This window comes from Solea solea, chromosome 7 (genome assembly GCF_958295425.1).
Source record: "Solea solea chromosome 7, fSolSol10.1, whole genome shotgun sequence".
NCBI lineage: Eukaryota > Metazoa > Chordata > Actinopteri > Pleuronectiformes > Soleidae > Solea > Solea solea.
Genome location: NC_081140.1, coordinates 28415581 through 28437534, shown reverse-complemented (window position 1 = coordinate 28437534; position 21954 = coordinate 28415581). Strand labels below are relative to the sequence as shown.

The 21954-nt window shown below is 39.4% G+C and overlaps 1 protein-coding gene across 1 annotated transcript; it reads left to right on the top strand.

Moving 5' to 3' along the window:
* The first annotated feature begins 1196 nt into the window (after positions 1-1196).
* On the top strand, positions 1197-21139 carry LOC131462482 (protein Smaug homolog 2). The gene is made up of 13 exons (XM_058633737.1): positions 1197-1521; positions 4821-5349; positions 6003-6473; positions 7607-7849; positions 7937-8046; positions 9706-9792; positions 10842-11121; positions 11474-11559; positions 12790-12905; positions 13207-13411; positions 15003-15129; positions 15637-15720; positions 16336-21139. Exons 2-13 carry the CDS (start codon positions 5154-5156, stop codon positions 16362-16364), a joined length of 2034 nt encoding a protein of 677 aa, XP_058489720.1. The 5' UTR covers positions 1197-1521; positions 4821-5153; the 3' UTR covers positions 16365-21139.
* Positions 21140-21954: the final 815 nt, after the last annotated feature.

Sequence of the window (21954 nt, the reverse complement as noted above, 5' to 3'; positions counted from 1 at the left end):
GTTTTTTAAGAAACTTGGTTGTCAAATGTTTTTCTTTTAAAGTGATTGATTACCTAATTAATCCACTATTGTTTTGAGTTTTGTTTCGATAACCACTACAACACAGTGTAGTGACGTCAAACCTGTAAATATTACTGGTGTACGATACGAAAAAACAATCAGCTTTACAAAATATGCTTTTGCATAATTTTGGTGAATATTTATGGGGAATAATTTTCAATAAATTCACCATAAAGTGTCATCAATCCTTTGGAAAACATGATACTTCACCACTCACCCATGTTTTCAGCAGTTGCATTTTGTAGACGTTCAGATTAGATAAAACCAGGTCAGGTTAGATTACATTACATTACATGAGACCATATTAGATCAGATTAGACCACTTTTTAAAGATCATGAACTATCATTATTTTATCTTTAAGTTATCTTGACTTATTTTATTCTAACTTATTTTATCTTGACATTTATCTTATCTTAAATTAACTTATTTAAATTTATGTCTTAACATATCTTGACTTATTTTAACTTATTTTATTTTAACATATCTTGACTTATTTTATCTTAAGTTATTTTATCTTTACATTACATGTCATTTAGCAGACGCTTTTATCCAAAGCGACTTCATTTTATCCAAAATTACATATTTTATCTTATCTTAACTTTGTATCTTAGACATTACAAAAAAACTTAATGTATATGATCTATTGCTATAGCCAGTCCTAACAGCCAGGGTAGAACATAAATTACAAATAATTCGACATGATTCTCTGCAAAAATTTCATTATGTCTCATAATGACAATAAAACTTCTTGATTCTTGATTCTTGATAAATTACTTTGTGTAATTAATTTTTTTACACTACTTTCCAGATGTATACACTTACTTATTGTACAGAACCATTTAATTCTCTCATCGTCAGTGCACCAGATTGTTTCTGGATTTGTAAAAGTCATTTCATTCAGTGCAGTTGTTCTTTATTCATCATAATGATGACAATGCAGAAAAAGTGTAACTTAATCTGAATTCCATATCAACTAAGATTTATACATAAGAAAGTTTTTAATTAATGAAAAAATAACCTCCACTGATTAAAAATCGCAAAAACAATATTCCCCAAACATCAGTTTTCTGTCTCTTTTATTGTCCAGACTGTTGGCGGAAAACGACGTGACGTACAGTCCGGACGTGATGACGTCGCGCTTACGTCTTACGTCACCCTCAAAATCGAAGAAGATTTCTCCAGGCGTACACTCTTTTATTTTCTGTGTTGTAAAAAACATTTTTGGGCGCACATTTGCCCACCATGGTTTGCGTGACATCGCCGGATCGTGTCGCTGTAAAGGAATAACACGCGCCGCCACGCGCGGGATCCAAATCTACGCTTCTTTCGGCTGAGCTAGCGCTTTTTTAGCATCTGTTAGCAACACCCGCTAAGCTAAGAGGTTAGCGGTCCCTGCCCCACCGTCGAGCTGTGCGTTAGCAAGTTAGCCTAGCTCGCTAACCAGTGACAACTGACAAAAGGTAAACAACAAAGCCTTTGTGTGTGTTTTACTGTGATTAATCAGGTCAATAAGTTAACGTAGTTGGTCGATGTACAACCCGCTGTCAACAAAGCAGTTTAACAGCGGGTTGACGCTGGTGTTTCGTGCCGCTGTGGGTGAAGTACGAGGCGGAGAAAAGGAGCAGCAGCAACAGCGTCAACGAAAAACAATACAAATCCCGAATCCCCTCATCAGTAAAGAGGCCGACAGAGCTAAATGTGGCTAACAGCTAATTAATGCTAAGATACTTCTGCTACAAATATTCGCCTTGTTTTAAATTAATAAAGCTCGCAGTGATAGTAGTAATAGTATGTTGGTTGCAGCCTGAAGTCAGACCCTCATAATCCAGTGTTTTAAAGCTCAGTATGTCACAGGTGGTACAATTTACAGCTCTGTCAGCGAGTTTATTTACTCATTCAGCTGTATTTATTGCTTTATTTGACATTGACAGTGTTTACTTTGTCTTAATCTCTGATAATATTGCAGAATATTTATGTGTAATTCATGGCCTGGTGTTACAGCAGCCCCCCAGAAACGCAAATACTATTATTGGAGTGACAGACATTATTTTGTGTAGTGATGCAACATATTGGACTCTTTACAGATATCTGGTATGCCTATATATATAAGAGGAGATCCTTTAAGTTCTATATTAGTCCCGCAGTGGGGAAATTTACGTTGTCACAGTAGCAAAGACTGTAAAGATAAAGGTAATGAATAATAAACATGCACTTCCACATATTTGAAAGTACAACATAGAAAGATATTAACAATACCACTATAAAGGGTTAAATAAAACATGTACATGAATATATACAGTATGGGCATGATATTTACAGTATAAACAAGGATTGAACACAAGATATTGTATATGCATATTGCACTTATGAAAAGTTTATTATATTCATATATATATTGCTTGTGGCATGAGTAACCTGTTGTGTATAGGGAGTGCTTTGGCCATACCAATTTTATATGTACACACATACACACATATATATGGTTTACATGTTTATCTCGGTGTCCAGAAGTCATTTAGTCTTTTCTGTAGTGAGATTAACACATTTTTCATTCTCATGTCGCAGTAGATGTTGATATAAATTTGCCAGCATATAAATCAAGGATGTAGTGGCCTAATCAGCCAAGTCATTAGTCATATTTGCAGATATTCGACAATTCATTTTAAAACCAATATCTGCCGATACCAATATTGTGCCCGGTTATATCGTGCATCCCTAGTTTTTTGGTAAAACAGTAAACCAGGGCTGCAACTACTATTTTCTCGTTTAATAGAGTAATTGTTTATTAGTTCGCAAATTGTCAAAAAATTCTGATCAGTGTTTCTTAAAACCTGGTAATACTGATGTTGTCAGATGTCTTGTTTTTGAATCAAAACTGATTCAGTTTTAACGATTTCTTCCTTATATGGAGCAAGAAAACCAGAAAATATTCACATTTAAGAAGCTGAAAAATCACTCAAACTGATTAATTGATTATCAAAATAGTTGGTGATTAGTTTAGTAATTGTCGCAGCATCACGGTAAACATGAATACAATTTAGCTACGTTTCTATTGATTGTAGAGCTAAATTAACTCAGGAAAACAATAGAAAAGGCTACAAAGCAAACGACAGGACTGGGGAAGAAAACACACAGGAAAAACACAAGAATTTGTAATATTAGTAAGAGCCCACAGGCAGTAACACACTGAAAGCATGTATTGGCCAACATGAGGAAACAACACAGCATTAAGCAGCAATTACAATGTGAGTAAGTGTATACATGTGCAGCAGTCCAGTAACAGAACATTAAGCAGCAGCAGGATATGACTAAACAATTGCAGGTAGAGCTAAAAGTCAGCAGCATGTAGTAATTCTGACAACTTAAAGATGAGGGAGAGTGTAGGGCTGCAACTAATGCTGCATTCCATTGGAACTCGGAACTGGGAGTGACGTCTGCTCTGATTTCACCATGTTCCAGTTAAGAAGTCTGAAACACAAAATACATTAAATCTAAAAATACCAGTCTATAACAATGTGCTATGGTATTTTGGTATAATTTTTAGTTTCTTAAAAGTGAATATTTTCTGGTTTCTTTGCTCCACAAAACAATAAAAAAAATCCTTAAAAGTCAATAATTTGGGTTTGTGGACAAAAACAAGACATTTTCTGACATTATGTGGATGAACATGTATTAAATTAATCAAGAAAATAATCTTGATTCAAAATAATCGTTAGTTACAACCCATATGTACATTTAAAATTTAATTGGTGGAACAAATATGATAGTATAATTAGAGGTAGTGTTTGTACGGCAGCAGCCAGCTTGGAATCCCATGTTTGTGTTGGTGAGGTTGCACCCGGTTTCTGGGCTGGAAATTCAGAATTCTGACTACAAATGAATTGCACCATGCGATAAATTATGTTGAAAAATGTTGAGCGGTGTTTCCGCTCCCTTGAAATTGATTTTCGAGTGTTGGGATTGGTGTTTTGTGTTATATTTAAGTCTCCGACCACTGGTTGGCAGCAGACATTCTACCATTTAACCCTCTCCCACTACTTCCCCTTTACTCACTAGACAAAGAAAACTATATATTGTTTATGCACACAACAATGTTATTTTTTACAGTGTGTTGTTTTGCATATGGTATCCCATTATTTTGCGATATATTTATTGAATATTCTTGAAGAATGTGTTCCTACAAATGCAATCATTTATAAAACATTATTTTTTTTACATTATAATTATATTATATTATGAATAGTCACACTAACTACTTTGGGGCTGCAACGCTTAGTCTTTGAATTACCAGTCACTAAATTAATCGACAGCTATTTTTATAAACCATTTATCTTAAATTTAAATCAGGTAAAAAATTGAGAAGTGATTAATTATTGGTACATGATTTTATGTTGATTCCATGCATTTTAGTCTTTATTTAATTTAATATAAAAATTATCTACAAGCATCAGTTTTGGGCTATTACTGGTTAGTCGGTTTAAGTAAACATGTAAAATAAGTTTTCTGGTTTTTCAGCTTCTTAAATGTGAATGTTTTCTGATTTCTTTGCTCCATGGAACAAAGAAATATTAAAACTGGTCATTATTTCCAGATTTGTGAAACACTGATTGACATTTAACGTTTTAAATGTCCAAAATAGACCAAAATGGACCAAAATAATCATTAGTTGCAGACGAGGAATAATACTTCTGCCCGTCAGTATTCCCTGGTTAGTCAGTTATGTACTAATTATGTTTTTCTGTGTTTGTTGTTTTCTTAGGGCATGGATGATGTGATTGTGAACATGCAAGAGTGAAAAAGAAAGACGCAAGATTCCTGGTTGTTTCATCACCAGCGACACCTGACGCTCACACTCAGTCTCTCTTCTTAGAAGACGCTCACCACCACGACGCTCAGGCGCGTAGTTTTTCCTGCACCTGAACCATGTGAGGGCCCCTCGGTCCAGTCTGAGGGGATCCCAGGACTGTTGCCAGTGCGCCCCCTGCTGTGCGGGGAGCGGGACTGATCCTGTTGTTGTGTTTGAGAGAGCAGTCTTTTCACTAGCCCCTCCCCAAAGACACATTCCTGCTCTCCTTACCCAAGGAGACACGCCATGATGTTCCGAGACCAGGTCGGTATCCTCACAGATTGGTTCAAAGGCTGGAATGAGTGTGAACAGACGGTGGCGCTGTTGTCCCTCCTGAAGAGGGTGTCCCGCACCCAGGCTCGCTTCTTGCACATCTGCCTCGAGCACTGGCTGGCAGACTGCACAGAGATCCACATCCTTGAAGCCGAGGCCAACAATGCAGGTACATGAGAGTTTTACCAGGATTCCCATGGTCCTGAAATACCTGGGAAAGTTTTTAAATTAGAAAACTTGTTTGAGTGCAATCACCAGTGATTGTATTGTTGTTTTTCATTACCACAGAAAGTTAACATCTTTTGATGCTAACTGAAGTAGAGCTGAAACAATTACTTGATTGATTACTAAATTAACCTGCTACTATTCTGATCATTGATTAATTAGAGTGTTTTTTTAATATTAAATCAAGTTTCACTGAGTTTTCAGCTACTTAAATGTGAATATGTTCTTTTTTCTTTGCTCATTATGAAAAAGAAAACATTAAAACTGAATAGTTTTTAGGACAAAACTTCCAGGATTTTCTCCACAGTGATCAACATTTTATGGACCAAACAACTAAACGATTAATCGAGAAAATAATGGTTAGTTGCTGTGTTTGCACAGAATATTAACGTAAACTCTCTGGTATCAAACAACTTTTTTTAAGACCGGAGAGAAACAGTTTTAAAGCCTTTTTTCCACAATAATTCATTTCACATGTTCTCAGTCATTATTTTCTAACATATATAAAGTGTTAAGCATTTGATTTACAGGGACTTTAACTATGCAATAAGAGCTTAAATGTGTCATTGAAACCCTCTTTTCTTCCTTGTTTCTCAGCGATTGTCAGCCAGTGGCACCAGGAGCCGAAAGAGAAAGTGGTTTCCTTGCTGCTCTCCCACCTGCCTCTGCTGCAGCCGCGCAACAGCGAGGCCAAATGTGAGTACATGAAGCTGCTGCAGAAAGTGCTGAGTCACACTATAGAGAGCAGCCTGTTTGTGGAAGAGAGCAGGCAGCTGCTGTCCTACGCTCTCATCCACCCCGCCACCACACTGGACGACCGCACCTCTCTGGCCATGTGGCTGAACCACCTGGAGGAGCACCTGTCCAGTGGCTACACGCCGCGGCCTCCCTCCAGCCCGTACCACCCACGGCAGGGCTCGGACGAGTGGCCCAGCTCCGCCGAGGCGCTGGAGCCCGGACACGCCTGGCACGACAAGTCCCCGTCATCCAGCACTTCTCCCGCTGGCCAGAACGGACACATGCCGTTCCCGGGCGGGATGTCGTCTCCCATCAACAGCAATAACACAGGTGACTTTTCTCAGTCACATTTACACCTCGACCATTTATTGATATCCTATAATGTAGTCACACAGGAAAAGAGAGTGGGGCTGTCACCTTTTTATTCAAAATTCAAGTAACCAGTCCAGCAGAGGTCGCATGTGAGGTTTCCTACCGTATCAGCAGCGACACCATTTTGTATATGTAAGGCTATACACGAGGGAGACTCCAATCTCTTCAAATTGAATCGCTGCTAGAGCTTTCTCCTGTTGTCAGGGATTTCAGTTTAGAGAACTCTAACTAGCTAGCACTTCTGATAATAACGTAACGGTTATGAGAATTTTAATAATTTAATGAAAACTGTGACGTTTGTGGTGTAGTCGGGGAGCGGCGACGGCAGTGTGAGGGATGTGTGTTTGTTAGAATGTATTCAAAGAAACTACTAAATTTGTTTGAAGTTGATTTTTTGAAAAAGTGACAGTCCGACAAAGATCATACATTTTAGATATTGTTATATTGTGATATGGCGTGGTGATGAGATGAGTCTGTCGATTGTCCACAAACCAAAATGATTCACTTTTAATGATAAACAAAATTCACATTCAAGAAGCTGAAAAACCTGAGATTGTTTTAATTATTAAAAAACAACTGTTGCTGCTCTATCTGATGTTAAGGTATCAAGTTAAATTGATGCTGTTAAATAAAAATTAAAATACATAGAATCAGCCTAAAATTGAATCATATCTGTATTCAAGTCAATCTTCAGTTCAATAGTTACTATATGAAATGAATAAGCATGAAAAATATGAACTACTGTACTCTCAGGCATGAGTGAGATCTTAAAGAAATGAATTGTAAGTAATGTTTATTTAATGCATTTATAATTTGCACAGAACTAGAGCAGGCAATCAAAAATAGATTGATTAAATTGCAGCCTTTGCCATTTGCTAATTGCTTTGATTCAATTTGCAGGTTTGATTTGAAAATGATTGTTTTACACATCCTTTGTTAAACATAAAAAAAACTGATGAAATGTACAGTATATGATCTGTGTAGCTCAGATTATAAACAGGTAATTACTAAAAAATGGTAAATAATGGCCTAATTAATCGATCTACCTCTGGTCTCCTCTCATCTCTCGATTCCTTCTCTCCTCTCCTCAGGTCTGGGTGGACATATGCAGCCTAGTCCTCTGAAGAAGTCCATGTCAGTTATTCCCTCCAGCCCTCAGGCCTGCGGCTCAGAGTGGATCAGTCAGGACGACATCGGGGGACGACAGAACTTCATCCCGACGGACCACGCTCCGCTCTCACCTCAGAGCAGCGTGGCGTCCTCGGGCAGCGAGCAAACAGAAGACCAGGGCTCGGCTCGCAACACCTTTCAGGAGGACGGCAGCGGCATGAAAGGTTAAAGTTCATCACCTGTTGTCGCCAGAGAGAAGTGCAGCTGTTGATCTGAAATGTAACGTGGCGTGTTGTGTGTGTTTGTTGTAGATGTTCCCGCGTGGCTGAAAAGTCTCCGCCTTCACAAATATGCATCGCTTTTCTCCCAGATGACCTACGAGGAGATGATGATTCTCACAGAGCACCACCTTGAGTCACAGGTTTTTAAAACCCTCCCTTTTTAAATTATTTAATACATAATGTGTCATATTATGGTCTAGTTTCCATCAATGAGTTTCACTAAAGGGGTCTCAAGCTCAAATTCCAACCACGGAGCGTCAAGTGGGTCAGGTCATAGTCCACATTTTTGGGGGTATTATAAATATGATGATATTCCATCATGACATCGCAATAATGATATTTGTGAAGATATTGCACAAGATTTTAAAGAATAAGTTTTTATTTTGATATGGAATATTAGGAGGTCAACATAAAACATGTATTTATTTAACTAAAATTGAGTTTGATACCTCTGAATCATAGTGTGTGACGGTTTTATTCGATGTTTCCTATTTATCTTTATTAAGTTTTAAATGTGTTTAATTTAGGGCTGCGTTTGCTGATTTTCTAGCTGGATTTGATTCAATTTGGGATTTGACTTTGATTCAATTAAAGATATTTCAGTCATACCATTTTCATTTGGTTATGAAAGAGAATTATTTCGTAAACTGTAAAAAATGTGGCTCTCTAATCTGGTGCATCATTAAAAATATTACTTACATTGAAAAAATGTACCCAAATTAGTGACATTAATGCACTTTTTATTTAATATGATGACAGTGCAACTCTAACCCGGTTCAAGTTGAAAATATCCAGCCTATGATCACCAACAGACATTTTAGTGTAATTAACAAGTTGTCCAGCAGAGGGCGCTGTGAGTGCAGCAAGCCCTCTTTGCTTATCAGAAGAAGACAACAGTGATGTTATTTTCTTGTTGACACCGTGGACGGTGAAGTCATGAACAAATCTGCGTACTCAGCTGTTAAATCACAGTTACACGATTGCAGTCAAGTCTCATGAGATTTGCACACAGGAAATGGAAACAACAATATTCAAAGATCAGTCTGTGGGTTTTATGATTCAATATCGGGTCCTCTATGGAAATTAGATTTCTGTCAAACAACACTTATATTTCAACACAATGTTTTTAAATTACTACATCGATGTTTTATTTGCAATTTGTGTATTTTTGTGTAATTAATCGATTAATTTTTTGGCAAAGAAATATTTCAAAAAATGTTGATCTGTTTCCCCAAACCAAAAATGATTCAGTTTGAATGATTTCTTTGCTTTATGGGGCAAAGAAACTAGAAAATATCCACATTTAAGAAGCTGTTAAATCACAGAAACCCATTTTAATTATTAAAAAAAACTTGATGATTCATTTAGTAATTGATATATGCTCAATTAATAGTTGCAGCCCTCCTTTTATTTGTATTATAACTCATGTGGTTTGTTTATTTGTATGTTTTATTTTGTGTGATATTGGTAAAGTTAAAAATGATTGGTAAAAAAAATCCCACCTCCCTCACATACACAGTGGGGGGCGGGGCTGTGGTTATTCCACCCTCCTCATCAGTTGCGAACATTAATGTCCTCAAACCTGATGATACATCAACTCTCAATGAGCCATGAAATGAAGCAGCACACCCTACAGTTATATCAAACCACTCACACATATAAATGCTGTGATTTTGCCTCTGCCCCTTGGCTTTAATCAAACAGATGGTGATTAGCTTTGTTATTTAGAAACCATATAAATTGCCCAGTGAGTTTCCTGCTTCTCATGCCATCTTGTTATTCTTTTGTTTTTGTTTCAGAACGTCACTAAAGGAGCGAGGCACAAGATCGCGCTGAGCATCCAGAAACTGCGAGAGAGGCAGAGTGTGCTCAAGTCTTTAGAAAAGGTAACTCAAACATGAGCGTGTTGCAAAACAGTGTTTTGTGTTTAACCCTGTCATGATAATCTGTGAAATTTATGGTGATTTCACGGCTGTAGAATTGTCAGAAAATGTTCAGTGAGTGAGTTCATCTGCTGCTTTTTTCCAAGATAACTTTCACTTTCCACATCTGGCAGTTATATGCCTGTTCAGTAATTACAGCACTGAGAAGCTGATGTCACAAACATGTGACGCACTGGTGAATCTTGAGGTTCTACCATAATGACAATTATATGTGCGCAAGCTCTATTTCTCTGCTTTTCGGTATCCATCCATCCATCTTCTACCACTTTATCCTCCACATGAGAGTCTCTGACATATGTCAGCTGACATAGGGCGAAAGGCGGGGTCACAACCTGGACAGATCACCAGTCCATAGTCTTTGAATTTTCTAGGTATCACAAACGGTCTAGGAGTTACGGTAATGAGACGCACGCATGACAAATCCTGTCGGCGTCAGAAGTAAGGGTGGGCCGATACTGATTTTTTTTTTTTTTTACGCCCGATGTTAATACAGATTATTACTAGTTAATGAATGAGACTGAAAATGTCTGCCCCACACGATTTTCAATGTTTTAATCCTAAAAAAGCACAGACAAGACGATCCAGTCGAGACTCAGGACTTTTTCAGGGAAGAGAGTCCAGGGTTTTGGGATCTCACAGAAACTCACAGCGTGATTTAACGTGACTTCAGAATATAAGCGGTGTGTGTGCGTGTGCGATCAACTGGGCTTTTACAAGTTACGCTGATGCGTCCGATGATGGTAAAATCACGTCTGTTAGTCCCTCACACTACAGGATCATTTGTCCAGATAATCTGTTCAAAGCCTGAAATCAGAAGACACCCACGGTTGTCGGAAAGACCAGATCGGGACTGAAGTCTGGCAAATGATCCTCTAGTGTACGGGGCGGGGCTTCAGCTATGTTTGGATCCTGGGTTCGATCGTTGATATCGCAATGTAAATCAAATCAGCACTTCTGTCAGGCTGATACATCGCGATGTTGTCTCTTGTCAGGACATCTTGGAAGGCGGAAACCTCCGTAACGCCCTTCAGGAGCTGCAGCAGATCATCACCACGCCCATCAAGACCTACAGCCCGCCCAGCGCTGCACAGTTAGACGCCATCTCCTCCTGCTCCTCTTCCTCTTCAGACGTCACGAAAACGGGAGTGGACAAAGATTCAGTCTCTGAGGGCTTCCAGTCCCACAACCCACCCCCCTGTGATGGAGACACGACAGCCACGCCCATCTCAGAGGGCGACATCCCCGGACAGTTCACCCGTGTCATGGGAAAAGGTGAGAATATGTTGGAGTTTTATCTTTACCTTTGTGAACACACTCACGTGATCATCAGCTGAAACATCAGTTTGACTGTTTTTTGTTAATTAAAACAAGTTTCTCTGGTTTTTCAGCTTCTTAAAATTTAGTATTTTCTAGTTTCTTTGCTCCATATAACAAAGAAATCATTTAAACTGAATAATAATAATAATAATAATACTATACATTTGAGAACATCGTCATTTTCAGGTTTGGGAAACACTGATCAACATTTTCTGAACCAAACGACGAATCGAGTAAAAATTATGAATAAATGAAAATAATTGACGCCCTAATGTCGATGTATTTTTGTGTTTATGTCTTGCTTTAGTTTGCACCCAGCTGCTGGTCTCCAGACCAGATGAGGAGAATATCAGCTGTTACCTTCAACTCATTGAGAAGTGTCTGGCACATGAGGTGAGATCTTTAATTTGATAAAAAAAAACATCCAGTGTTGTAAACAGAGTTGTTTTGAAGTGTTTGAATTTTGGATAAAGTGCTTGAAATTGCACGTAAAATAAATCCCAGTAGATCAACAGTGTCTAAAAAAATAAATAAAATAAAATCAAAGTCACTTAAATCACTTTTCTTTCTCACTCTGCAGCAGCTCTTATTAATTTCATCCCTAAATTTTCTGATTAAATATTGAAGTTAACAAGCGGTTTAGCAGCATTTTGATATCTTTCAGGTGTCAGATTGTCAGAATGATGAATGCGAGACAATTTTCTGTACAAACAGTAAATTTGAGTGTGTGTGTTTTTGTATGAATAATGTATGCGAGGTGCTTGAATTTAATTTGGGAATGCGTATGAACTAGGGCTTTAATCAACCAAAGAAATTCATGGTCGACGTGCATCTGCGCAATATCATAGCGCATGATTTCCGAAAATATATATATATATAGAGGAATATTTAGATTATTTTTCTCATGCATGTCCTCGCACAGAGCGACAGTGAACATAGGAGACACAAATAGATCGCTGCCATTGTTGCGGGCGAGTGCGCCTGCAGTTATAGAACGAATCAATGACTATTAGACCAAAACATTGAAATATGCCAATTCTGATATGATCATGTACTCAAAACGGACGGAGGAACATAACAAAGACAAGTTAGCTTACCGTTTTTATATGATATGTCGAGCTGCGATATGCAAACTGTTGCTGGCGAACTTTGCATTTGACTTTTTTATCGCCATGCTGCCAACCTGCCGATGTCTTTGACATGGATGTTAGAGGAGGACTGACTGTAGCTCAAAATGAAATAAAACCACTGGACGTTCTGTAGTCTCTCTGTCTCCTGTGGGTTGGGCAAATCCAAAATACTGAAAACAAGGGGGGAGTTCTCTGCAGACACGCTGTGATCTGTGGAACAGGGGTGCTCTGAACCCCCCCCCCCCCCCCCCGTTAGCACTTGGTACATTCCTCCAGATGAAATCAAATTAACCATAGACTGTATAAAATTAACACGGCAAAAAGTTATCAGAATTTGAGTCGAACCAGAATGTATCGACTGATTAATCGACCAGTCACCCGGGACTTTACAGCCTTAGTATGAACCCTGACTGCACCAACATGAATAATCTATCATTTATCTATTTTTCCCTCCCTCCCTCCCTCCCTCCCTCCCTCTCTCTCCGTGTGTCAGGCTTTCACAGAGACTCATAAGAAAAGGTTGGTCTCCTGGAAGCAGCAGGTGCTCAAACTGCTCCGCCTCTTCCCTCGGAAAGCTATGCTGGACATGCCTGTGTACCGACAGAAAGGGTGAGACTCCACTGACCTCCACCAAAACTCCTGGAATGTTTACATTTTTAGCCACTGGATCCAGAAGAACGTTCTGTAAAGAACTTTGCCTGCGTATAGCAGTTACCATCTTACATTCACATGACAAAATCTGTTAACAGGGTTCCCACAGGTCCTTGAAAGTTTATTTGAAAATCACAGACAAAACAGACATGGGTCATTGAAAGTGCTTGAATTTTGTGCAAGAAAAGAAGTGAAGTTTATATTTAAGGTAAACTGTTGTAGTTTTTCTAATGTCTGTTTTATTTTTTCTCCACTCCAGCTGGACGTATGGGTCCAACTCCCTCCCCACAGCAGGTTCTGTGAGTGTGAGTGGGAGTGTTGGACGGCGAGGGCAGCGGCAGTTTCAGATGACTCCTCGCGGGCTTCCAGCTGGACGCATAAATATTCTGAGTCCTGGTGGCATTGGTGGAGTGTCACCACGACACACACTCACTAATCCTGTGCTCGCAGGCCAGGGGAGACAAGTAAGTGTGTTCATTGTCATTGGATCATTGGAGGTTTTAACTTTGGAGTGGCTCGATGATGCCAATATCACAACCTCGAGTATCAACAGATACTGATACCAGTCCAGTGAATTAACACACTGGTGTTTATTCAAACACAACTGTGTAACAAATGTTCTTCTCCTATAAACAGGCCACAGCACGACTCGGCTAAAATGCTGTTGCTGATGTTTATTCACACTTTTACAGTCTGTGCGTCGTGAAACATGTGATACAAAGGCTTTTTCTTTTATTGTATCAACTTTTGTAACTCTTTAACTTAACTAATTTCGACCAGCATGGGACTGATATCGATACACTTAACAAAATTAGCACAAATTTTAACTGAATTATGAGAGATTTGGTGAAAGAAAATGTAGATTTGAATATTGAGAGTTCACAGAGATGAACAGTAGGTGGCGCCCTCCACTTACGAGCCCAGTTTCCATTTACAAAAACACACCATTTAAATTTTCTTCTCAATGCGTCTCAGTACAAGTTAAAGCAGGAATTGAGAGAAATTGAACCTCATGTTTTTTCCCTATCTTGTCTTTTACCACATCTGTGGATAAAAACTCACATGTTGACATTTTTAATGAGTTTACATTATAGTAGGGCTGAACAATTCATCAAAACTTTAATCGTTCAAATCGCAGGAGACACAATATTTCTTCAAGCCAAAATGTGTGTCAAAATATCATTTTAGATGAATTATTATTACACATTTTATTCTACAGACTGAATAGAACGTCTTTGTTTTATTGAGACATAAAAATTACTATTCCCTCTGATATCATATCATCTTTAGTCATCCTGTCAAAATAATCGCAATTAGATATTTATTCGAAATCGTTTTCTCTTCACACCTGATAGTCTTCGCTGGACTCGGTACGATTGGGGACTCGGTTCAACATTCAGCCAGTCCGAGTTTACTTTCGCACTTTAATGAAAAAAACCCTGAACCTTTTGAATAAGGTATTCCCCTCCTCGCCCTGAGGCGGCGCTGCATCAAGAATTACTGAAGAAGAAGACAAAGACAAACAATGAACAAGAAAACTCACTCATCTAACATCAGAGCAAAACATCGTTTTGTGTGAACATGCGACACATATACAGGCTCAGACATTTCTCCCGGCTGTCGTCCTACACGTGCGTTTGTTTGTGTTTACCCACAATGCCCTGTGTTGTAGTCTGCTTCCTGAATTTGGTTCACCTGAAGCGAACCTGCGTTTTTAAGCGGACCAGAGTTCGCTTCTTTGATAGAGTTCAGTTGCACATTCACACGTCCTCAAACCAACCGGACTTTGTGAGCAAGCAAACCAGGGTTCAGTGAAGAAGGTCTGGTGTGAACGCAGCCTCTAAAGAGGAGAGAAATGGAAAACCAAGCAGCTTTTGTATTTGAATTCATAGCAACACACATGACAGCAGGGGTTAGTAATGCATTATCATAGCATGAAACATTTAGTTTAACTATCCTTTTCAAAGATAAATAAAACCAGAACTCCATGCTCTGGAGGGAGAAGAAGTGGAGTCATGAGAACTTTGTTGTTGTTTTTTTTTCCTCTCTCTACAGAGCTTATGGTTTGCTAACCCCGGGGGCAGTAACAGCATGCCGAGTCAGAGTCGCAGTACTGTGCAGCGAACCCACTCACTCCCCGTCCACACGTCCCCACAAACCATGCTCATGTTCCAGCAGCAAGGTACAGTGTCACCTTTTTCAAACAAGTTCTCTGAATTCTCAGCTTCTTATATGTGAATATGTTCTGGTTTCTTTGCTCCATTCAAACAAAGAAATCGTTAAAAATGAACAGACATTTAAGAACGTCATCATTTCCATTTCTGAGAAAGTCTTGTTTTTTTTATTTTTGTCCAGATATTGAACAGATTTAATAATGCGGCTTAAATAAAAACAGAGGAATTATGTTATCTCTTTAACACCGAGCGTATCGCAGACGATACGTTTGCATAAGCGCACTTTGCATTAATGTAATTCTTGATAAATGTCAATCAGTGTTTCCCAAACCTAAACAATGATGATGTTCTCAAATGTCTTGTTTGGTCGCTTCACTTTTAATGATATATGCTATATGTAAGTTCTATCATATCATAAGTTATCTGGAGCAAATAAACCAGAAAATATCACAAAAATGGTTCTAATTATTATTGCAGTGACATAAAACACAGTTTCCCCCCTCATTTTTCCACAGAATGCCAAGTTCCAGGTACTGACCTGGAGATCAACCCCACGCTGGAGTCACTGTGCCTCAGTATGACGGAGCATGCCTTAGGGGGTAAGTGTTCTCCGCTAAATAAAAGTCTGACACCACCAACAACAACTTATACAGCAACAACAACACCACCATCAGCATATGTAATACGGACACAATGAGACAAACACTGTAAACAGACTGTCAATCATTGGTAAAACATTCCTCCCTCCATGCAAACAGATGCAAATTCTGTTCCCTCATATAGCATAGAAATATTTTAGGAGGGCACTAAGTGAATTTAACCATTAGTTGCCCATTTAACATCTGGAAAATGTAAATATTTAGCTGTGTTAACTTCTATAACACCAGGGAAAAGGTTAAACAGTGCCTGAAACGTGAAGAAATTCATATTTCTGTCAGTTTGGTGTGTTTTTCAGGTTGTAGAATGAGCTGCCGTTTATCCAGAAATGTATCTCATAAATTTAAGATCCAAGCGCACTGACAGGTCATATACTCCACCATATAAAAAGCATGAAAGGCATTGAAAATAAAGATTAATGGACACGCGCACGGAGGCATCAATAACTTTGTTCAGCGGCGAAACACCTCCTCCTCCTCCTCCAAGGATACGACGTGAACCGCGTCATATATATTTTATGACTGTCGACGTCTTTTAAAATAACTTTTCGTCCTCAGATGGAATGGACCGGACGTCCACGATATGAACAGAAGGAAGAAGAAGAAGGAGAAGAAGAAAGAAAAAGGAGAAGTCCACTTCATTTGAGGCCTGCTCAGTTCCTCGTCACCCAGCACAAAGATAAAACGTACGCTTCAGCAAAAACCAGGCAGAGCAGTCAGTCACTACAATAATGACAAAAACAAAACAAACTGTGTATATGTTCTCTAATATTTTTGTACTTTATTATATACAACTAAGTTTATTAAAAATGGAATACAGATGATTATTATATTGCAGGACAGTGAAGGCGAGCTGCGGCGTCTGCTCCGTGTCACCTGCAGGACTGTGACACGGCGTGCAGAGGCTCGGCTCCGCCACAGTCGAGGAGGGAAAAATGGTGGATTGGTGCTGTCTTTAAAGGGTTTTCTCTGCCCAATGAGTTACTTTACTTCTCCTCCCACCATGGAACAAGTCTTTCTATCCAGAACACACCCCGGAAAATGTCCCCTCTTCTCCTCACCCTCCCCCCCCTCCCCCTTTCCAGAAGAAAGGCACTTTTTGTTTTTACTCAATTATTCTCCTACGTGTGGAGTTGGCCCCAAACGTTCACACGAGGAAAGTTTAGACGGGCGTCGGTTAACTGACGCCAGTAAACGTCCGAGTTGTTCTATAAATCAGTGCTCGCGAGAAACCGCGTAAATCCACGTTAAATCCGCGTTAACCCGGATCGCAGACTCCGAACAGACCTGGCCCCGACATCCAAAGCAGATATATCGCTATGTTTAGGTCGTTAGTACAGACGAGAGGTAAAAGTCTAGAGACGGAACGACTACTTTCACCTTTCATAGCACTTCTCACAGTAGCATTTGTTTCACGGTAAACTGGGCATCCATGTAGTACAGTTTAATTTTCAACCTGTTTATGTAGTAAAATACCACGTAGAGCAGCGCTGTCATTTCCGAAAAGCTTCATTTGAAAGTCTTTGGGGGGACAGTAAACATTTTTGGACTAGTAGAACATGATGTCGGCTTTGTTCACATTTTAGAGGGAAAGTAGACGAAGCACAGCAGATGGTATCGTCCAATAGGAACCTGGTTGCAGGTGACTACTTTCCGAAGTCTGGCCAAATCTAGAAAATTGAGGCTTCGGAGTGGGAGGTTGGGCGGGAGGAAGCCAGATGTGATCACATGTGGTCACAGGAGACGCACATACGATTGTATATCTGCGGGCGGATGTTGATGCCGGGTCTGATCGGGTTCTTAGACGCATTCTCTCGCCTTGGTTCTTTTTTTAATCCTCTCCGAATTATTTTCGTCGCAAAGGCAAAGAAACAAAAGACCACACTGATTTAAGAAAAACACTTGTAATTCAACCGTAGACATACCCGTGTTTATTCTTTCTTTTCTTTTATATATTATTATTATTATTATTATTATAATTATTATTATTTCCCCTAAACGTGTAGACCAAGTAGAAGTGTCTGTCCTCCTCTGAACTTCTACAAAGCCAAAGAGAAAGCTTGTACAGTGGTTTCATTTCGGGGGAAGGATATATTTGTAGTGAAAGTGCTGCAGAATTTTTTGTTTAACAAGGAAGACGACAACAAAAATAAGGAGAACAGAACAGCAGTTTGAAGAATTAACGCCAGCTGCAGTTTGTCTCTGTCATTTTAACGCCGTACTACGTAAATGATGATGAATCGCCACATTTTGTGCTGAGGAATTTTTGGGGGCGCAGTTGAAAGCGAGAAGAGCCGAACGTTTTCGGTTTACGCTCTGAGATAGGGATGCACAATGTTGTTTTTGCAAATAAATTGGGAGTTCTTGGGCATATATATATATACATCTATATTTAGATGTGTGTGTGTGTGTTTTCCCCTGCGCCCAACTGCAGAGGTCATAAAGTCTCTTGTTATTTCAACAAAATAGTAATTATAGAGGGCGCTAGAATTGAAGTCAAGGACTTGGCAGCGTATTCTGCCTACTGTTTTCGTCGTAGAGGCGGATGTCGTGGAGAGAACATCGTGCATCCCTACTCTGACAAAACTGCAATGAGAGGCGTTTGTCGGTGCGCCACAGCGCCCCCTTCCTCAAATGGCCAGCGTGACGATTTGATGAATCATACTTTTTCAAGGTGCTTTGACAAAAGTCCATATTTTTCTGTTTGTGTCTGGATGTGTTTTCAGTCTCTGACTCCGACCCCCACCCCCACCACTCCCCCCTCGAACATTATCGCGTGGTTATCAGTGTTGAATCGCGGGGATAATCCCGTCTTCTTCAGCCTCTGTCTTTGGATGTGGCAGAGTCGGCGTGCAGGTGCATGTACGTGTGTGTGTGCGTGTGTGTGTGTGTGTGATATGGTCTTAAACTTTTCGGAATCACTTTCGGTTGCGGTCACAGAAACGGGGAAAAAAAAAAATAACGTTCATGTTTTAATTTCAGCAGAGCCATAGGAGGTCGGTATAGTTTAAAAAAAAAAATTAAAAAGGTTATTTACAGAATATCTTTTTCCAATTGTATTTTTTACTCTCCCTTGATATTGATAACTTATGCTTATTTTCTATAATCGCATGTTTTTTGCCACACTAATACAGCACTGTTGTAGATAGAGGGACATGGTTTGTTGGCGGCGCCCCCTGCTGGCGTCACACCAACGACTGGAGAGCAGAAAATCTCGCAACTAATGTTGTATGTTTATGTCGCCTAAATGTCACTGTTTACATCTCGCTGGGATTTACGCCCCGGCTCATGTTATGTGATGTCATCATTACTCCATTGTAACATGTTAAAGTAGAGCTGCAACTCACCTTTATTTTCATCATGGATTCATCTGTTGAGTATTTTTTGGATTAATTCACAAGTCGTTTTTGTCCACAAACCAAAATGATTCAGTTTTAAGGAATTTTTTTTGTTATATGGAGCAAAGAAACCAGAAAACACTCAAACCGATAAATCGTTTGTCAAAATCGTTGGTGATTAATTAATCGTTGCAGCCCTACATTAAAGAACTGAAGCCTTCTCGCACATGAGCTGGCCTGAAAACAAGACACTTTGACTCTTTGCCCCCCCCCCCCCCCCAAAAAAAAAAACAACAAAAAACCCTGGCCTTTTGGTCATGCGGTGATGTGAGCGTAACTTTTCCTGACCGTTATCCATCACGTCCTGGCGAACCGTTCACGTGGTTCCCCAGAATCCTCAATACGTCGATTTTAACGGTCTCGAGTAGTCATGAATTCCTTCAGAGCAGGCTCTTGGATTGATCTGACTTTACGAAAAAGCATCATCGCACTCGCGCCCACAAAGATTGTGGTTTTTTGTTTTTGTTGTTTTTTTTTTTTTTAAATCTACTCACTATACTGTATACCAATTGTGTGTATGTTAACCAGTGGCTCAGATAATTCCTTTCCATCGCCTCTGTAGCTTTGAAACACATCACTAAAACTGTAGAGCTCCGGACTTCATTGTTTGCTCAGGTCGTCGGCCATGTTGGCAGGAAAAAATGAACGGTACCAGTGTCGGATTCAAGCAAAAGGAGTTCACTGTCACTTCCACGGAGATAAGAGAAATATGACCACAGAACCTGACAGACTGGATATAACTGATGCTTATGCTGCCCCCTGCTGCTTTTCATAAGGAAACAGCCGTATTGGACATTATTTCCAGCCATTTACCCTGTGGCTGGGGTAAATTTAGAGTGTCCAATTAATAGTGAACAATAGGGATTGGATGCCTTGCTTTAGGGCTACCCCCAGCCCTTAACCTGGCAGGGATTCAAACTGACCCTTCAGTTACAAGTCTAAATTCTCTTCCCCTCGCCCAATGCATGGGCCATGATACTAACGTTATCTCGTGTGGGAGTCTGTAACGACACTGGAGTTAGCTTCCCGGTAGTTAAGGGGAACCTTAAGGGGAAACTTACGATTGCGCCCCTGACTTTGTCAAATAAAATTAAAGGTTATATTAATGTCAGTGTCTCTTAACATACAGTAATACTTTACATACGCCCACTTTAACATCAGTTATGCGACAGTCATTGTAGGTTACCATTCCCTTAAGTTTCTCCCTTAACTGCCAAGCGGGAAGCTTTGAATGTGGATGTTAACTCCAGATCAAACCTGATAAAAAGTGGCATCTAATGTTCTTCCGTTTGTTTCATTGTCCTGTTCCAACATCGATCCACCATCTTGTGAAGACACCTCATATATATGTGTTGTCTGTGGGTGTAAAACGGAGCCGCTTCCTGCTAAAATGGCGTCGTTTTGGTGGCGTGCGTGCGTGTGACGTCCGCTAACGAAGCTCTATTCGTCGGGGAGACGCAGCAGAGGCGAATGTCGCTTATCTGAGCCACACACAACATGTGACTATGAGTAAACTGAACACTAATAACAGGCCAAGGAACATGTTTACTCCATGTTTACATTATAGTGACACATGAGACAAGTTGGGAAATGCGCTTATGTTCAGCCTGGTGGGTTTTTTTTTTTGTTTGTTTGTTTTTTACATGGAAAAAAAAAAGAGTAATTAAATAATTCCACCAGGAGCCAAGAGGTACAGAGCCTGTGTCAAACGGATCAGAGATCATGTCAGGGCTTAATAATCCAGCTGATGGAAGCCAAACGTAGGCTACACCGCAGATATTATTTGTCTTGTACGATTTATATTTAATTCTGACGACGCCCCCCCTCCCCCGCCCCGTTTAGCATCATCCCGTGCTTACACTCTACTTTTTTACTGTCACTCATATGTGTGAATGGTCTGAAGTTCAGCGTCCGTCTGATCGTCGAGTCCAAAAATAAAAAGGTTCAGTTCTTTTGCAACTTTACTTGTGGTTTGTGTTGCTGTGCAATTGTATTGTTTTTTTTTTACATTTCACACTTAAGTCCACAAAATCACATGCTACTTTTACTGTTAACAGCTTTTAGCAGAACTTGCGTCATATTTGCTCCACATTAAATCAGTCGCATGTACACATAAATAGGTTTGTTTATTTGTACAGACATTTTTTTACTGTTATGTTTAATAAATTGCCATGATATAACTTTATTTTTGATTCTACACTTTAAATGACAAAGCTTAACAGTTTGTGTGAATATGCAAATGACAGAAATGGAAGAAAAAGGGTCACATTTACACATTTCCATTTCACGTAATTTGTCCAACACAGTCACTGTTCACTAATTTAATTCTCCATTAACTCAAATATGTCATGTTTAGTCTAATTTACGAGCTAATTTGAACAATTTGTTTTATAAAATTGCATTAATATTGCACATAAGAGGAAGAACGAGAACTGTAGATGTGGAGGAACAAATGACACAAAAGTAAATCCTTTTTGAGTTGCCCTTCTAACGCAACACACAAAAAACTCAAAATATATTATTTAAATATTAAATGTTGACATATTAAATAATATAAAGAGGCAAAAACATACTGTAGTGGCCCATAATTTAAGGCAGGGTCTCAAACTTGTATGATCCAGGGGCCACATGAAATTCAACTTAAAATAAGTGTTTGTTTTGATACGATATATAGTTGAAAATAAAAGACATTTCTGATGCAAAAGGAATCTATAAATAACAAAAAAAGTGGTTGGCTGCATGATATTGAGCGCTGGCCACATGGGGACTCACGGGCCAT

Excerpts from the sequence above, each read along its gene's own strand:
- LOC131462482 (XM_058633737.1), top strand. The coding sequence starts at position 5,154 with ATGATGTTCCGAGACCAGGTCGGTATCCTCACAGATTGGTTCAAAGGC. Across the intron at positions 8,047-9,705 it reads AGCACCACCTTGAGTCACAG|AACGTCACTAAAGGAGCGAG; the intron begins GTTTTTAAAACC and ends TTTTTGTTTCAG. Across the intron at positions 12,906-13,206 it reads CCTGTGTACCGACAGAAAGG|CTGGACGTATGGGTCCAACT; the intron begins GTGAGACTCCAC and ends TCTCCACTCCAG.